This window comes from Lissotriton vulgaris, chromosome 2_1 (assembly GCF_964263255.1).
Source record: "Lissotriton vulgaris chromosome 2_1, aLisVul1.2, whole genome shotgun sequence".
NCBI classification, from domain to species: Eukaryota; Metazoa; Chordata; class Amphibia; order Caudata; family Salamandridae; genus Lissotriton; species Lissotriton vulgaris.
In genome coordinates, this window is record NC_141687.1 from 1698166516 (window position 1) to 1698184097 (window position 17582).

Genomic DNA, 17582 nt, shown 5'->3' on the forward strand with positions numbered 1-17582 from the left:
ACTGCGGGCAGATGGCAAAAGCTTGTCCCCATGCTGCAATGTTTTTCTCCGGCCAGGCTTGGAACCACACCTTCTTGTCCTCTTCCTTACCCCCAATTTTCCTTGGTCAACCCCCTCCACCCCATGCATTAGCAGCGTAAATATGTCGATAAACTCTCGCATCCATATCCCTTCCTTGGCTGCTAAAGTAACCACCCACCCCAAGGAGCACCGACCCAAAACCATTGGTGCCATCGTGACAAGTGGCTTGGATGCCACGGCTGCCTTGGGCAATTCGGAAGAAAGTGTGAGAGTGAATCTTCGGAGGTGCCTGGCTGGGTTTTGTCGACTTTGGACTTCTGCGAGAATAGCGCGGGGATCCCTGACTATCCATCCTGCCTCCTGCGTTTGGCGGCTGAATCTAGAAGAAAAGTGGAATTGTAAGCCACTTCAACCTGACAAGCTTCTAGGCATGCCCTGCTTTTGCCCAGGTGCCACCGCTGAGTCCCACCCCTAGCTACGTACTTACTTTACCACCTGTGGGCTATCGAGCTTAAGCTGGCGACACTCGGATGGGTGCCTCAATAGACTCTGTGTGTGGAGATGAAGATAGACGTGAAGTAGCTCTCCCCATACCCCCTTGCAGCCTGCAATCAGGGCCCACGCACCCCCCCAGGAGCGTGGAGTGGGGAAAATGCGCCCCCATTCCTGCACGTGCTACCCCTGCCCTATATTCTTCAACACTTTGAAAAGGGGGGGGGGCAGGACTGCTCCATCTCCCAGCTCAGTAGGCTTAACATACGCTGAAACTTGTGCTGCTAGGGTACCCCCTGCACCCATACCTGTTGCAGGATCGTGGCCACAGGGAACTCTATCACTAGCTGTGCTGAACGTCCGATCCTTACCTGCTTGTGGAGACAAAACATAAAGAAGGAACGCTCCGACTCACTACTGTCCTACCCACACTGTTCGCTGGACAGTGCCACTTCCCTGACATTGGGGTCTGGAGGCTCCCCTCCCTTTCGCCCCTTCCCGTTGAGGCTTCCCTCTCCAGAGGGACAAGTGGTATCCCTGTGCGCCTGATCATTGTTACCTTTAAGTCACGTCTCCGGCTGTGCGGGCCTGCACTTATACCCTACTTTCTAGTGGAGTGCATCAAGAGAGCGACGGATCCTCATCTGAAAAACCAAGACAGCGTGGGGTGAGGCATGCAAACACATGCCAAAATACAATGCAGGGGGCCCAGTGGTATTCTAGTTGCAAGCCGCTGCCAATGTTTGGGGCCGAGAGAAGCCCAACCCTGGGCCCCTCATCCCACAATGGTTGCCCATCCCTCAGCTGATACCCCTAGTACCAGTCCTCTCCATAGCACAGCATGAATATTTCCACTTAATAATTTAAAATGAGTGTGGGCCTGTGGCACCCGAGGCAACAGACCCACCATTGGCTAATCATATACAGACATTTATGCGTTCCCGACATAAGATCTTAACATATAACATGCCCCACCACTCGTCGCGCAGCCTGCCCCGTCATGCTTGAACCTTTGAGAAGCACGCTCCGCTGCCGGGCGAGGCCTCCCCCGCAAAGAAATGCCATTGTGTACTTTCTACCTGTGTCACACGCGTTGTACTAGGCATTCCACACATCGCTTTTGGCTTACTGTTCGGCGAACTTGCAGCGCCGTCACACTGACATTTAAGAATCCGAAAGCCACCCGCTTACTTCCTTGTCAATGGCTCCCGCACTTACAGGCATACTACCACCGTTCCTGCATGAGCAGGGAGCCACCTCTCACACAGCCATTGTGCTGCGCCCCGCCCGCCCTGCTCAGCACTGGTCCGGTCGTGAGACGCCCAGGTCCGCAATCACTGGAAACCCAGGCAGACCGGGTCCAGCAGTTCACGTGTCCTTAACTAGCATGGGGGTTAGGGGGGTGAGGTGCTAAGATTTTATTTTGCGCTGGGCCATACAGCCTTCACGATTGGTCAACAGTGCACTCCTGCGCACCTCTCGATCTGTGTTCGCTCTCATCCCCGAGAGGGCCAGGCCCCCGGAGACAGGCAGCCGTGTCCACTTGTCCCCCCCAGGCTTGCCATACTCGCCAACCCGAGACTACACGCGCGCCTTGAGAGGGATGAAGGGGGCAATCAAGACCGACTACCATTTTGTGTGTGTAAAAGGCCGCTTTATTTGAAACAGGTGCACATCACATATATTAACACTGGAAATCGCCTCACAAAACTAACACCTCTCTAAACATTGAGTTACCTGCCCCCTTAGGTTTTGTCTCCCCCCACCCCTACGATCCCCACATGATACAATCCCCCCACCCTGCATATACAAATATACATTTCTATTACATCCTCATGTATCCACTTTTCTCCCCTACATCTTAACTCCAAAACCGGTCAATACCTACAGACCTATCTGCCTTATTGCAACTGTAACTAAGCCCCTCTAATGTAACTCCAAAACTGTTTACCCTTTCCCCGCTCCCGTTCCCCAAATCCCCAAACATAATGATAAAGACCCGAACTCCAGCCAAACTTGGCCAACATCAACCCAAACTCCGCCACCCAGGGAAAGTGGGGTAGGTGATCACACCTCCTCCCCCCTTTCCCTGCCCCCCCACACTCCCCCGTCACCTCCGCGTACCTTGCAAACACCTTTACTCCCGGCGAACCCCCAACAACTTCGCCAACACCTCCCGAAGCTCCAACAGATACAAATCCATTCCAATGCGGAATAAATGTACTCCGTCTCCGCTGAACATCTCCGGCGCATCGTACTTGATGTCCCTGTGCCATATGCGCGTAAAACCCAAATGACGACAGAACCGCACCATTTCCACGTTTAACTTCCGCCTTGCCTTATCCACCGCCTGCAGCTTCACCGCTCCCCGCCACACTCTACGTGCCACCAACTCGGTCCAGACCACCGCACACCCTGCCCAACACCTGCGCAGCTCTGCCAGATCCCGCCGCATCGCTCTCATCAGCACCAAACCCGTTTCCTGCACCAGTTCATTTTCCCCCAAGTGGAGGATCAACACGTCAGGGCAACGCCCCCCGCACACCAATCCATTCAAGGTTGTGACCAGCTCTTTCCATCTCATGCCCCCCCTCCCCGACCAGACCACCCTGAACAAATCCGGATTGAACCCCAAACTATCCCCGAAATAGCTATCCTGTGCCTGTAGTTTCGCCCTCTTCACAAAAGAGTGTCCCACAATCCAGATCAACATATCCCAGGACGAGGGGCCCGCCCCCGAACCTGAAATGAGAAACAAATGTCAATCAACACTGTCCCCCCAATTCCACCATGCGCGCTCCTGCTGGTTCCACGCTGCGCACATAGCGGCGATAACAATCCGATGTCCACCTACCCAAGCGCATGATGGCCCCCCTCCCCTGCCCCCGACGATGCGTCTTGGACGCCGCTCCTATCCGAAAAGAGTGCGTGTCAAACTGTCGCCCATCCACTCCCAATCTGGCCAAGGTCTTCCGCAACACTCCCAAGAGCTGACGCTCCGTCGCACCCTTCCCATTCGCGTGCTGAAACACCAGACCACTCGCTGCACCCTTGTTCCTCCATCTCCTGCCCCAAAGCACCGGGCACTCACTTCCTTCTTCCCCCCTTCTCAGGACCACCCAAGCCCCAACACTCCTCTGATCCGTCTTGGACTTACGCAGCCACAGACGCCCCTCCGACTGTGTCACTTGCACCTCCGCCCATTCCACACCCCCTTCCGCTTTAGAACCCAACAGCTCAGACACCCGGAAAGCCCCCGCAAACATCCACACCATCAGCGTCCCGAACAGGCATGCCTCCCTGCCATCCCTGCACACGCGCGGCAGCATCCCCACCACTCTGCCCAACATTTCCACTGATACCGGCCGCCGCACCGCCCCCCCCGCCCGCATTCCCGCACCCAACCCTCCAACATCCTGGACCCCAATTCACCTGCGGTCAGGGCGTATCCCCACAGCAGCTTACCCATGAAACTGATCCCCACCAGCTTACCCGCTATCGTCACTCTCGACAATCCCCTTCCAATCAAGTCCAGTAAGTATTGTACCACCTCCTCCTGCCTGTCCCTGCCCGGCGGCCGCCAACGCGCCCCGGTCGCCACAAACTCCCCCCAGGCTGCCACATACGCTGTTCTAGTTGACTCTGCCAAGGATCCTAGAACCAGCTGCAACATCCGGTGTTGCCTATGTCCCACATCCGCGCCGGCAGTGGAGTTGGGTCCCGTTCCGCTTCCTTGGCTAACCCATGGAATCTCTCCCACTGCGAATGAGACAGAGCGTCCGCAATGTCATTGTCAATTCCTGGGACATGCACCGCGCGCAAAGCAATGTCATGGCGCAAACAGCCCAGCACAAACACTCTCAACAGTTTCAACACTTGTTCATCTCTGGCGGACTGGCGATTCACTACTTGCACCACCGCCATATTGTCCACATTGAATGTCACCCGACGATGTGCCAGCACCGCTCCCCACAGCCAGATTGCCACTACCAAAGGAAAGAGCTCCAGGAAAGCAATGCTCCTCCCGCCCCCTGACCACTCTGGGGGCCATCTCTCTGTGCACCACTTCCCGTTCCAGTAGAGCCCGAAGCCTTCGCTGCCCGCCGCATCCGAGAAGATCTGCACATCCCACACCAAGTCCACGTCCCGCTGTAAGGGCACTCCGTTGAACTGGTTCAGGAAAAACCGCCACATTCGCAAATCCTCCCGCACCCCCGGCAACACACGCACGTGATGATGTGGAGGCCTCCGCCCCGCCAAAGCCCGGCCCAGCCGTCTGCAAAACGTCCTACCCACCTGCACCACCCTGCACGCGAAGTTGAGGTGCCCCAAAAGCACTTGCACTTCCAACACTGTCACCTTATTCCTGGCCACCATCACCTCCAGTAGCCCCAGCATCTGTTGCTGTTTGTCCACCGGTAGCCGTGCTTCCATCAAGCTTGAGTCAATCTCAATACCCAAGAATGACAGCGCCGTGCCTGGCCCCACTGTCTTCTCCGATGCCAGCGGCACCCCCAGGTCCACCATGATCTCCTGAAATCTGTCCAGAGCCTCCTGGCAGTTCGTGGAGTCTGGGGCACCGACCAAGAAAAAGTCATCCAGGTAGTGCGTGACTCCTTGGCGACCCGTGCGTTCCGTAAAAAAAACTGCAGGAAGGTGCTAAAACATTCAAAAAGCGTGCAGGACATCGAGCAGCCCATCGGCAGTGCCTTGTCCACATACCAGCGGCGTGAAACTGGATCCCCAGTAGGCCCCAGTCGTCTGGGTGAACAGGCAGTAACCAGAAAGCCGACTTGATGTCGCACTTGGCCATCACCGCGCCTCTTCCTTCCTTCACCTCCAATGCCATTGCCGCCTCCACCGAGGAGTACACCACTGTGGCCTCGCTCTCATTGATAAAGTCATTTACCGACCCCCCGTCCGGCTACGACAGATGCTGTATAAGCCGGAACTGCCCAGCCTCCTTTTTGGGCACCACACCTATTGGGGACACTATCAGGTCTGCCATTGGCCAATCCTCAAAAGGCCCCGCCATGCGACCTTCCTGTACCTCCTTGTCCAGCTTACTCTGTACCACCTCCGGGTGCTCCGGTGCCGAACACAAATTGTCTGCCCACCGATGCACCCGAGGACCCTCGTACCCCAACCAAAACCCGTCTCGAAAACTGGTCTGCAGACGTTCCGCCATCAACCTGTCGAATCTAACCGGCGTACGAGCCCTTTGGCCCAGGCCCTCTGCCACCCCGGCTACTTCCTGACGGCTGCCCGCTCCCGGGTCATGCTGCTCCCGCCGCCGCGTGTGTGCCGCCGTGCTGCTGTCCGGTTGGGCCCCAGCAGCGCAACACAGGGTGCCCATATCTTCCGCACCCAGAGCACTCGTGCCGAAAACGGCAATGCTCTCTGGCACACACCCCTTTATTAAAGTCCCAGCAGGGCCCTGCACTCCCGGGCTGGCTCTTGGCTCCCGCCCACACCCCTCCCCGGGTGGGGCGCCCTTGAAAGGGCTGATAAATTATCGGGAGACCGCTGGCGGTAAATATAGTCTTGCCCGACCCAGCCAGGCCCATCGTGTGCTGCCACAGATCGCAATCCAGCTCGCCCCACTTTGCCTCCGGGTCCCACACCATCCTTGCCATGAACTCCTCGTCGTACTGCGCCCACGCAAACCCCCTCTGTAATCTGCGCCTTCCGAATGACGTCCATGTACTTAAAAAGGGACACCGACCTCTCTGGGAATTTCTCGCAATATACACTTGCGAAAATCAAAAACGCTGCCGTCCAGTTCTCTATTGTGAGCGGCACCCTCGGGCGCTTCTGCAGCTCATACTCCTCCTCTTTCGACCCTTCTTTCGACCGAACCTCGCGGTGCAACAATTTCCACAACTCCACATACTCTCCCTTCCATATCTTTTCTTTAGTGGTCGCCATCAAATGCGCCCCTAGCGGCTTCGTGACCCCCATATAAGGGAGCCGTTTAAAATTCAATTCTTTACTCTCAGGCTTCTTCGCGCCCTCTTCATCCGCTGCTGCGCTGCCCGCATTCACCTCCGCCTCTGGCTTTGCCACTTTCCCCTCATCCGGCAACCCCACCGGGCCCCCGCCCCCAAGGCCCCCTGCCCCCTTCCCTCCAGGCGCAGCCACATCCGTCCCCACACCCCGGTCCACCACATACCTCCCCTTGCATAGCCGATCCTCCACCCCCACCTCCCCTCCTCCCCCCACCCCTACCGACACCATCCGCGGCGCCTCCCCGCTTTTACCTGTAAACAAAGTATCCCCTCGCCGTTCCTCGACTCTCCTGTCCGAAGCCGATCTGCCTTCCGACTGTGTCCGGGCCGCTGCGGCACCCAGGCCCGTGACACCTGTAAAAAAGAACTAACAACATTACCGGACCCCCGTCCGCCCGGCCCATCTCTCACTTCCCCTTTCTCCATACTGTCCTCTCCTTCTGTCAACTCCACACCTCCCCACCTATACTTCCGGCGCGCCGGTGGCGGCGCCGACTGAAACCTGCCAGAGGCCCTCCTTTCGCCTCTGCCCCCACTCAATCTAAAATAGACCTCTTTGCCGGTGCTCCAGGATCTCTGCTGTTCCCCATGCCGTTTGGGCCCTGTGGGTGCTGGGACCGGCGAGCCCGCCAGGGGCCTTCTTGAGCCAGCCGCGCCGTGATCCCTTGTGGTCTCCAGGCTCGCCGCAGGAAGCTCCGCCCTCCCTTCTCCTTGGTATCGCTGGGCCACCCCAAGCCTTACCAAGTCCGCTCCCCCATGCCGGCTATCCCCCTGCAAGAAAAAAAAGGTATCGCTGGTGTGCTGGGTCCCTGCCACTGCGCGCCACCGCCCGCCCGGTACCAATCCCCCCAGCCATCCCCCGCCCCACCCTCATCTTCGTCCTCGCTCCAGCTGAGCCCTCCTACCCCTGCTCCCCCGTCGACCGCCAGTCCCCCATTCCCCGAACCACCCCGCCCTCTCCAGCTCCCCGCCGCCACCCTGCCCCGAACCCACCTCTACCCGCCCACACGGACCCGCCTCTTCCCCCTCCTGTCCCGCCTCCTCCGCCGCCGCCATACGTGCCTCCCTGAGCCCTTCCTCCCAAGACGCAAACACATCTAGCCCCTCCCACTCCCTCTCACTGCCCTCCGAGTCAAACAAAAGTAGGGACCTTCCCCCCACCCGCCCCTGCTCATCTCCCATCTCCCCCCATCCGTCCCCCCCTCGCCCGCCCCATGCCTGCTCCTCCCGCCCCTCCCCGCACCCCCCCTTTTAACCCCTTTTTCCCAGCACTCCTGCCCCTCTCCCCTGCCCCCTGCTGGGCCGGAGAGGGGCTCTCATAATGCCTCCTCATGGCCTGGCCCTCTTTCTCACTTCCTCCCATTCCCTTCCCTCCCCCTCTCCCCCCGCCCAGACCACGTTCCTGTCTCCCTTCCCCACACCCCGCCCCTACCTCGCTCTTGCTCGCCCTGCCTCTCGCTCTCTCCCGAGGCCTCGAATCCTCTCCTGGCCCCCCGCCAAGCTCTACAAAACCCGGGCGGCCGCGCGGCTCCACACGCGGCCGCTCGGCCTCATTGCCCTGCCTACCTCCCGCCGCCCCGCCCCCAACCGCTCCATATAAGCGCGGCGAGGCGCCCCTGGCAACGCGCCTCGCCCGCTCTCCAACCGCCCGCAACTCTCCGTCTTCCGGGGCTGCGCTCCTGACATCGGCGCTGCCCTGAAGACTCACCTGCATTTTTGGCGCCTTCCTCGGCGGCGAGCAGGCCAGAACTGCCGCTGACACGCCGAAGGAAGCCTGCCTCACCGGCCGCGGCCCCACCAAGAGGTCCATCCGCCCTGCTTCGCTCAGCAGGCGGATGGCCTCCAAAACACGAACATCCTCAGTGCTTGACATTTTTAAACCGCAAAAAAACGCCACACACGACAAGCTGCTAAATACGCTCCCAGCCACCAGGTTTCAATACCTAAAATGGTGGCTGGGCGGAAGTGTAACCCCCCTATATAGCCCCTTTGGGCTTGTTTGTCTTAATTGGGCTGCCTTTGGGCTATCCCAGGCAGCCCAAACGGTGGCAAAATGGCCGCCCCCATGAATTCCCACTTCCCCCTCCCAAACCTGCCCGGGGGGCAGACCTCGTGGCTCAGCTGCCCCCCAAATCCCCCTTCAGAGCGCCCGCGACTACACAGATCAACGTCGATCCGGAAGGCCCCGTGCCCACCGCGCCACCGGATCCCCTGATGGGTGATCTCTAATCACCACGGTCACCGCGCAAGCCCCGGGCACCAAGGAGCAACCGTGGCTGCGGCAATGCTCACGCCTCAGGCCCCGCTCGGGCAGGTTGCAGTGCTCTCCTGCATGTGACCCTCCCAAGTGGGAGGTCAGACCCAGGTGGAAAGGCTGGCAACGAGAAGGGAGACCGCAAAGATAACATCCCGCTCTCCCAACTCACATGCGGGCAGACACCCCTCATCGCCGTCCACCCGGGGAGCAGTCTGTGCTCCACACGTGGAAACCTAGGCCCTGCTCTGGCTAAAACGCCCTGCTGGGAGGGGCATTGGCCAACCTCGTCTCTGCCCACTTCCCTGGTCAGCACCGCCTGGCCCGATCAAGGCGGGGTGCTGAAATCCTAGGCCCTCAGGAGCTGTGTCCCCCCCACGGCAGGTCGTTGCCCAGCGCAACCCGGTCATGCCCCACCGAGAGTAAGGTGGGGGGGAAGATCTAGCCACTCACCACAATTAAACAGCTCCCAGGGAATCGGGACAACCGAGGACAGGCAGACGACCAGAAGACGGCGTGTCGGGCGTGCTTAAAGAGGGCGCCAAGATGGAGGCCTATATACTCCTCCCCCAGTCCTAGCGCCCCAGAAGTAATGCTCCCTCGTGCACAGCGACAAGGCTTGGGGGACTCCTCCCTGAGTCCCTGCCCCTAAGGGTGTGGGGTGTCCCGCTGATACTAGAGGGCTGCCCTCTTTAGTGGCCCCCTGCGGGACCTCGGTCCGCCGCAGGTTGTGTGGTGCTGGCGGTGCACACATTTTGCGTGGCGCTGACACTGTCACCAGCACGGCCTCACCAGAAGACTCAGTCTCGGACCAAGGGGGACTTGGGGGGGGCAGCCGACCGTAGGGAGGTCCCCACCCCCGGGCGGATTGGGAGGGGCTAGTGGGGGGGGGGTGTGCTCGGAGCGCCAGCCTTGGGCTGCTTTTGGGCTTGTTTTGGGCTCCCTCGGTTCCTACTGAGGGAGCCCAGTTATATATTCCCCTGGCTCCTCCTCCCGGCCTCCATTTTAGGTTGAATGACCTGGTGGCCGGGAGCTCATTAGTTATTTGAAAATTTTGTGGTGTTTTCTTCTTCGATATGTCTTGTGAGGATTACCGAGTTCTGGAGGCAATCCGCCTTCTCAGTGAGGCGGGACGCCTAGACCTGGTTTTAGGTGACGTGCCTGGTGCGGCGCGTCCTCGGCGGCAGGCCTCGGCGCGTGTTGCGGCGGTGGTCGCGGCGTGTGGTTCGCCGAAGAAGTCACGGAGGGAGGCGGTAAGTGGGAGGGGCCGCCCGCGCTCTAGGAGAGCGGCCCCTAGTTTAGTGGCGCATGCAGAAGGGGAGACGGTTCCGCCGCGCGAAGCGGGGTTGGGGGAGGGTGAGGCGTCGGCTCCCCTGTTGTCCGTGGGGCTGCCGGTGAGGTCGCTTTCGGTTCCTGCTATTAGGGGCAAGCAGGGCGGTAAACGCAGAGGCAGGAAGCGCTCGGCTTCTGCCTCCGTGTCTCATGACACAGAGCAATTAAGTGAGGAGACGGCGGTTGGCGCGCATGCGCGCGTTCGAATTTCCGAGCCTCGCGCTGTCAGTGAGGGCGTGCTGCCGGTTGTTGGCCCGGATGGGCAGTTTATTGATTTATCGGGTCGGGGGGCTCGAGGGGCTGAACAAGTGGTAAATCAAAAGGCATGCGAGGGGGCTGGTGGCGATCGTTTTTCGACGCCGGCCCGTGTTTCTGTGGAGGTTTTACAGGGTGGTGATGTTGCCTGTGGTACAGTACAGTCTGCTTTTGTCCCATATAGCCCCCTGTTGTTTTCCCCCCCTGCCTCATCCCGGGGGGAGGTGCTTTCTGTGCATAGTGGTTCTGTGGGGGAGGGGGAGTGGGCGCAGGTGGAAAGGAGGGCTGGGGCAGGTTTGCTGGGTATGCAGTCTGGTCGTGCTTTGTTGGTTGGTCCACAAGATGTTTCTGGGTCTGGCGGGGGGTTCATTGAGCCCTCTGTGGGTGGGGCTGTTGGTTTTCCTCTGCAGGAGAGTGGTGATAGGCAGGTGGGTGCTAGATCTTGGGAGGGTTTGGATGTTTTTCCTTCCTGGGCAGAGGGGGTCCGTGATGCGGGCAGCGCTACACCCATTCAAGGGACTGATATGCCGAGTGGTTTTGGGGGCACTTTGAGTTTTCCAGGTTTGCCTGTTGGGGGCAGATCGCTTGGGAGGATGGAGCAGCCCCGTTCTGATATCCAGCAGAAAGGGCAGGGTGGACTGGCATCGGGTCCTGCGTCTAGGATTGTTCAGGAGTTGTTGAACTGGAGCAGTGGTGGTGAGGACGTGGAGCCTTCCCCTCCTCGGCGGGGGTTGTCGGTTCGATCTAAGAGGTCTGTTTCTCGGGAGGTTGGCCAAGGGCAGTTTCAGGATTCTGGTTTTTGTATGGCTAGTGGTGTTGGTAGTTTTGGCCGTTCTGGTAGTAAGGGTTCCGGCACATCAGTTCAGCCTTTTTCTTTGCAGGTCAGAGAGCGTCGTGGAGAGGCAGACTTGGTAGGGTGGAGTGCGGCCCAGTTGCACCGAGGAGAAGGGAGGGTGGAGCCTGGCGCGGCATACCCCGTACCGGCGAGGGACCCCGGCGCGGTCAACGTAAGCAGGTCAGGCGCGACCTCGTTGGCCCCAACGTCTTCCTTTCAGGATCTCGGCGCGGTCAGCAGAAGCAGGTCTGGCGCGTCCTCGCTGGCCCCAACTTCTCTTTCTACAGGTATCGGCGGGGTTGGCAGAAGCGGACCAGGCGCGTCCTCGCTGGCCCCAGAGTCAGGTTCTTTGGACATCGGCGGGGTTGGCAGAAGCAGGACCGGCGCGTCCTCGCTTGCCCCAACTGTTTCTTCTCATCAACAAAGGGATTCATCGTTGGTTAAAGTGTACAAAACTGGTCAACGTTTGGGGGAGTACAGACGGGTTCAGTCGGCTCCCCCGCCTCAGGTGTCAGTACGGGCTGGTAAGGCCCAGGTTGGTTTCAGGAGTCCGTCAAAGGTGCTGGCCCCTCCTAGGTTGGAGGAATCTTTGGTTTTAGATTACGATGAGGAGAGCCCTGAGGAGGGCGAGATACGTGCTGAGGGTGCAAGGGGGGGGCTTTTTCACGCTTCTGATGATGTTTTACAGGCACCGGTGGTGGTGCGTCCGAGATCTACAGTCTCCAGACCAACTCGGGAGAGCGGCCCCGCGGTGAGGGTTCCTCGGTCAGGCGAAGATGTTGAACAGATGGCATGGAGAGCGAGGCCGGCCCAACTGCCTTTATTGAATCCAGGTGAGCTTGCTGGGCCGCGGGACAAGCCATTGATGGTTTCTGTTGGAACGGGGGGGGATCCTCCTTCAGAGGGTGTGGATCTTAAGCTCCACAAAGGTCGTTATGTTAAGGATCAAGGAGTGGGTACGGGTGACGGGGGTGTAGGTTCTAAGGTGGATTCTGGGACTGTTACGGAGCCCATGGAGGTAGGTAAGGATCCCCCACATAGCAAGGAGCTTAAAATAAAGAAATTGCCTTACATGGGCGTCACAAAACCGTTGGGCGCTCATTTAATGCTGTCCACTAAGGAAAGGATTTGGAAAGGGGAGTACGTGGAATTATTGAAGCTCTTACATAGGGAAGTTAGGTCTAAAGAGGGGTCGAAGGAGGAAGAGTACGAGTTGGCCAAGCGCCCAAAGGTTCCTTTGACCATAGAAAACTGGACAGCGGCATTTCTTATATATGCTAGCGTGTACTGTGAGAAATTCCCTGAGCGCAGTGTGGCCCTTTTTAAGTATATGGACGTGATCAGAAAGGCGCAGATTACTGGCAGTGGTTATGCCTGGTCACAGTACGATGAGGAATTCCGGGCTCGGATGGCTTGGGATCCTGAAGTGAAATGGGGGGAATTAGATAATGACCTGTGGCAACACACTATGGGAGCATCGGCGGGTGGCAAGATGATTTTCACAGCTAGTGGGTATCCATTACCTTCACGGCCCTTTCAGGGTAAGCCCACTCGGGGAGGGGTGGGTGCAGCTGCGTCAGTCCAATCTACCAATGGGACATGTTGGGATTTTAACAGAGGATATTGCCCGAGGGAGTATTGCAAATTTAGACACGAATGTTCCCAATGTGGTAGGACGCACCCACTGTCCAGGTGTTGGGGACCTCGAGTTACAGGGGGCAGACAGTGGTCGCAGCAGACAGCCAATGCCCCTGCTCCTGCACAGCAGCCTCAGCCTAACAGGGGGGGAAAAACACTTCTGGATCTGGGCCCAAAGGCTCATACGCCAGTTAATCCTTTTCATTTGGCTGTGGCCCTGAGGGGTTATGGGAATGTCGAAGCTGCTAAGTTATTGTTGGATGGTTTTCAGGAAGGTTTTCGACTTGGTTACACAGGGCCGCGGTTGCGGCGGTGGTCAAAGAATCTTTTGTCAGCCAATGAACATCCAGAGGTGGTGCAAGACAAATTGGATAAGGAAGTGCGTGAGGGACGGATGGCGGGTCCTTTTTATGATTGGCCCTTGGAAAATCTTATTGTCTCCCCAATTGGTGTGGTACCTAAAAAAGAGCCTGGGCAATTTCGTTTGATTCAACATTTGTCATGGCCGGAGGGCTCATCAGTTAACGATTTCATTGATGGTGAGGCTGCTTCCGTGTCTTATTCTTCAGTGGATGTGGCCATGGCCCTGGTTGTATCTGCCGGCACTGGTGCGGCAATGGCAAAATGTGACATCAAATCTGCATTTCGTTTATTGCCAGTACATCCTGGGGACTGGGATCTTTTGGGGATTCAATTTCAAGAAAAGTGGTATGTTGATAAGGCTCTACCAATGGGTTGTTCCATATCCTGTGCGTTATTTGAGACCTTTAGCACATTTCTCCAATGGTTTTTCACCGACACGTCAGGACACCAGCTTGTGACTCACTACCTGGATGATTTCTTTTTTGTAGGTGCTCCCAATTCCCCAGCATGCCAAAATGCTTTGCGAACATTCCAAACTCTGATGGAATTTTTAGGTGTGCCGTTGGCACCCGAAAAGACAATGGGCCCCTGCGCGACCATGTCTTTTTTGGGGATCGAAATTGATTCTACTGTTATGGAGGCACGCTTACCAGTTGATAAAAAAGCAAAAATGTTGGACCTCTTACATGTTATGTTGAACAAAGCAAAGGTGACAGTGAAGGAAGTTCAGGTGCTGCTGGGCCATCTTAATTTTGCTTGTAGGGTGGTCAGGGCAGGTAGAACTTTTTGCAGGCGTTTGGGTAGAGCTCTGTCTGGTCAGTTTTTACCTCACCATCACGTCCGCTTGTCAGCAGGTGTTAAGGAGGATCTGCGGATGTGGGTAGCCTTTTTACACTCTTTCAATGGCATTCCTCTGTACAGAGAAGAGAATTGGATTTGGGACGTCCACATTTTTTCAGATGCTGCAGGCAGTGATGGTTTCGGTCTTTACTGGCAGGGCAGATGGTGCGCTGAACAGTGGCCTGCTGCGTGGAAGAACGGAGGCAGGAGTATTGCCTTCCTTGAGCTTTTCCCTGTGGTGGTGGCGTTGACTTTGTGGGGTCAGGAGCTTGCTCACAAAAAAGTGCTGTTTCGAATTGATAATAAGGCTGTGGTGGACATTATCAATCGGCAGTCGGCCAGGGATGCTCACATCTTGAAGCTCTTGCGAGTCTTTGTGTTGGGGTGCTTGACGTATGACATCAGTTTTAAGGCCTTACACATTCCTGGTGTGGACAATGACATTGCGGATGCTTTGTCTCGTTCACAGTGGGAGAGATTCCATGGGCTAGCCTCGGAGGCGGACAGGACGCCGGCCCGCATGCCAGAACATCTGTGGACTGTAGGCGAGACAGGGTTTTGCAGTTGGTGGTAGGTTCGCTCGCAGTTTCCACTAGGGCAGCGTATGAATTGGCCTGGAAGGAGTTTCTAGAATCTGGGGCCGGCTGGCGCGCTCCGGGCTGGAGACGATCTGAAGATGTGGTACAGTTCATTCTTCACTTGATAGACAGGGGTCTGACACACGTGACGATTGCTGGAAAATTGGCTGGTATTGCGTTCATGGGCAAATTACTGTGGGGCTATTCTCCTTCAGCAGGGGAGGTGGGTAAGCGCATGCTGGAAGGTTGGTCTAGGGAGAGGGGTAGGGAACATATGGTTCGCCGACCTTTGTCTTGGCAGACATTAGCCCGAGTTTTGCAGGTTTTGCCCTCAGTTTGTTTGAGTGAGTTTGAGGTTTGTCTGTTTTCTACTCTTATGGTTTGGATGTTTGTTGGTGCTTTCAGAGTTTCTGAGTTACTGGGGTCGAGAGTTACGTTTGGGGTGGGGTGGGGGAATGTTCGGTTTTTGGAAACAGGGCTGCACGTCTGGTTGGCTCGGGCAAAAACTGATCAACACAGCAAAGGGAGGGGCATTTGGCTGGAAGCTTCTTCCCCTTCTGAGACGTGTCCTTTGAGGTGGGCCAGGCGTTTGCGGGACTGTTCGGGGGCCGCCTTTGAGGGCCCTGTTTTTCGACATATGGATGGTTCTAGGGTGACTGAGTACCAACTGCGCATGGTTTTGCGTAAAGCGCTGCGCTTCATGGGCTTGGATGAGACACAGTATGGTACGCATTCTTTCAGGATTGGGGCAGCAACAGAAGCTCATAACAGTGGTTGGTCGCAGCAAGACATTATGTCTTTAGGGCGTTGGTCCTCCAACTGTTTTAGGCGCTATGTGCGTACTGATCCTGTTATGGCGCCTGCGGATGATAATTTTTCTTGAGTTTGATGCTGCTTTTCTTTTTCAGGTTCAGTGGCCGGCCCCCGTTCTACTGTCATGACGATCTGGATAGTGGGACATTCCTTCATTAGGCGCGCAGAAGATCAAGCTATAAGAAGCTATTTTGGTCCCACGCTTGGTTTTAATTCTCGTCTTTTTAATGTTGTGTGGAAGGGGAAGGGAGGTATGATCTGGAGGGAGCTTATCCCGGCCTTGAATTCTTGGTTGGTGGGAGGTGTTTGTCCTGATGTATTGCTCTTGCACCTTGGTGAGAATGACCTTTGTGGGGTGAAAGGGGTGGTTTTATTGAGAGCGATGAAGAAGGATCTTTCCCTTATTCGTCAACAATGGGCGGGCTGCCATGTTCTATGGACTGAGTTGGTCCCTAGAAGAACCTGGAGGGGTGCGATCAAGCCTAGGGCGGTTGATAAGGCGCGAAGGAAGTTGAATTTGGAGGTTTCCCATTTTTGTAGAGATCTGGGTTTTGGGCGGGTGTCCCATAAGGACATCCGTTATGACACTATGGAATTCTTTCGCAGCGATGGTGTGCATTTGTCTCGTATAGGGATGGATTTATATTTATTGGAATTGCGAGAGGTGCTCTCCAGGTGCTTGAAGATTCAAATTTTTTTGGGTTGAGGCGTTCCGGTTCCTGGGTTGGTCAGTTTTGGGGGGCAGAAAGAGAGGAGGGTAATTCCTTTCCCCCTCTTTTCTGGGTGGCGGAAATTGGGCGTTCTTGGTCAGCAGGGACATGAAGGTTGTTGGGTTTTTGCTAAAGTTGGGCTATGGCTTGAAAAGTTTAAACAGTTGTTTCGTGGGGTGGTTACAAGGTTTTGGGTAATGTAAGTTGTTGGTGGGTAATTTCTGGAATGTGATGTTATGCGGTGGGTTGGGATGATATTTAAATGATTATCAGGTTTTGGTATTGTTTGAATTGTAATTAGGTTTTGCTGGGTGGGGGCGGGGTTTGTGACGTTTTAGGGGCGGGCCTGACGTTTGGGGTTGTAAGGTAACATCTTATTTAGTGAGGACTAGTTTTGTGAGGCGGTTGCCAGGTTTGTATTGTTGTAAATATGCACCTGTTTCAATAAAAGCGGCCTTTTGCACACTCTCAATCTGGTCTGGTGTCTGCTCACCCCCCCCTCACCCCTCCCTCCCAAGGGGGGCTTGGGGGGGGCAGCCGACCGTAGGGAGGTCCCCACCCCCGGGCGGATTGGGAGGGGCTAGTGGGGGGGGTGTGCTCGGAGCGCCAGCCTTGGGCTGCTTTTGGGCTTGTTTTGGGCTCCCTCGGTTCCTACTGAGGGAGCCCAGTTATATATTCCCCTGGCTCCTCCTCCCGGCCACCATTTTAGGTTGAATGACCTGGTGGCCGGGAGCTCATTAGTTATTTGAAAATGTTCCCCCCCTCCCCCCCTATTCTCAGTTATCTCCTTTTTCCTCTTTTCCATGGGTCTTTTATTTATTTATTTAATTCCTTTATTTATTTATTTGGTTTAGGCTTCCATGTTTTTCGGGTCTTTTTGTCGGAACAGGTGGATATGGGGTAGCAATCAGATTTTGTTCATTGTCGCTTGGAACAGGTGCCGTGCGGAAATTGGGCGTTCTTGGTCAGCAGGGACATGAAGGTTGTTGGGTTTTTGCTAAAGTTGGGCTATGGCTTGAAAAGTTTAAACAGTTGTTTCGTGGGGTGGTTACAAGGTTTTGGGTAATGTAAGTTGTTGGTGGGTAATTTCTGGAATGTGATGTTATGCGGTGGGTTGGGATGATATTTAAATGATTATCAGGTTTTGGTATTGTTTGAATTGTAATTATGTTTTGCTGGGTGGGGGCGGGGTTTGTGACGTTTTAGGGGCGGGCCTGACGTTTGGGGTTGTAAGGTAACATCTTATTTAGTGAGGACTAGTTTTGTGAGGCGGTTGCCAGGTTTGTATTGTTGTAAATATGCACCTGTTTCAATAAAAGCGGCCTTTTGCACACTCTCAATCTGGTCTGGTGTCTGCTCGCCCCCCCTCACCCCTCCCTCCCAATCAGCATTTCCTGCTCTATGTTTTTTCTTCCACGTACAGTAGCTGAGAGTGTTGAAATG

At 56.2% G+C, this 17582-nt stretch overlaps 1 protein-coding gene across 1 annotated transcript; it reads left to right on the forward strand.

Moving 5' to 3' along the window:
- Nucleotides 1-10886: 10886 nt before the first annotated feature.
- On the forward strand, nt 10887-16135 carry LOC147733124 (uncharacterized). Its single transcript, XM_086958931.1, has 2 exons — nt 10887-12030; nt 15525-16135. Exons 1-2 carry the CDS (start codon nt 10887-10889, stop codon nt 16133-16135), a joined length of 1755 nt encoding a protein of 584 aa, XP_086815057.1.
- Nucleotides 16136-17582: the final 1447 nt, after the last annotated feature.

What these genes read in the sequence shown, in the direction of transcription:
- LOC147733124 (XM_086958931.1), top strand. Translation starts at nt 10,887, where the DNA reads ATGCCGAGTGGTTTTGGGGGCACTTTGAGTTTTCCAGGTTTGCCTGTT. An exon ending in ACTGCCTTTATTGAATCCAG is followed by an intron (nt 12,031 to 15,524) that starts GTGAGCTTGCTG and finishes TTTCTTTTTCAG; the next exon opens with GTTCAGTGGCCGGCCCCCGT.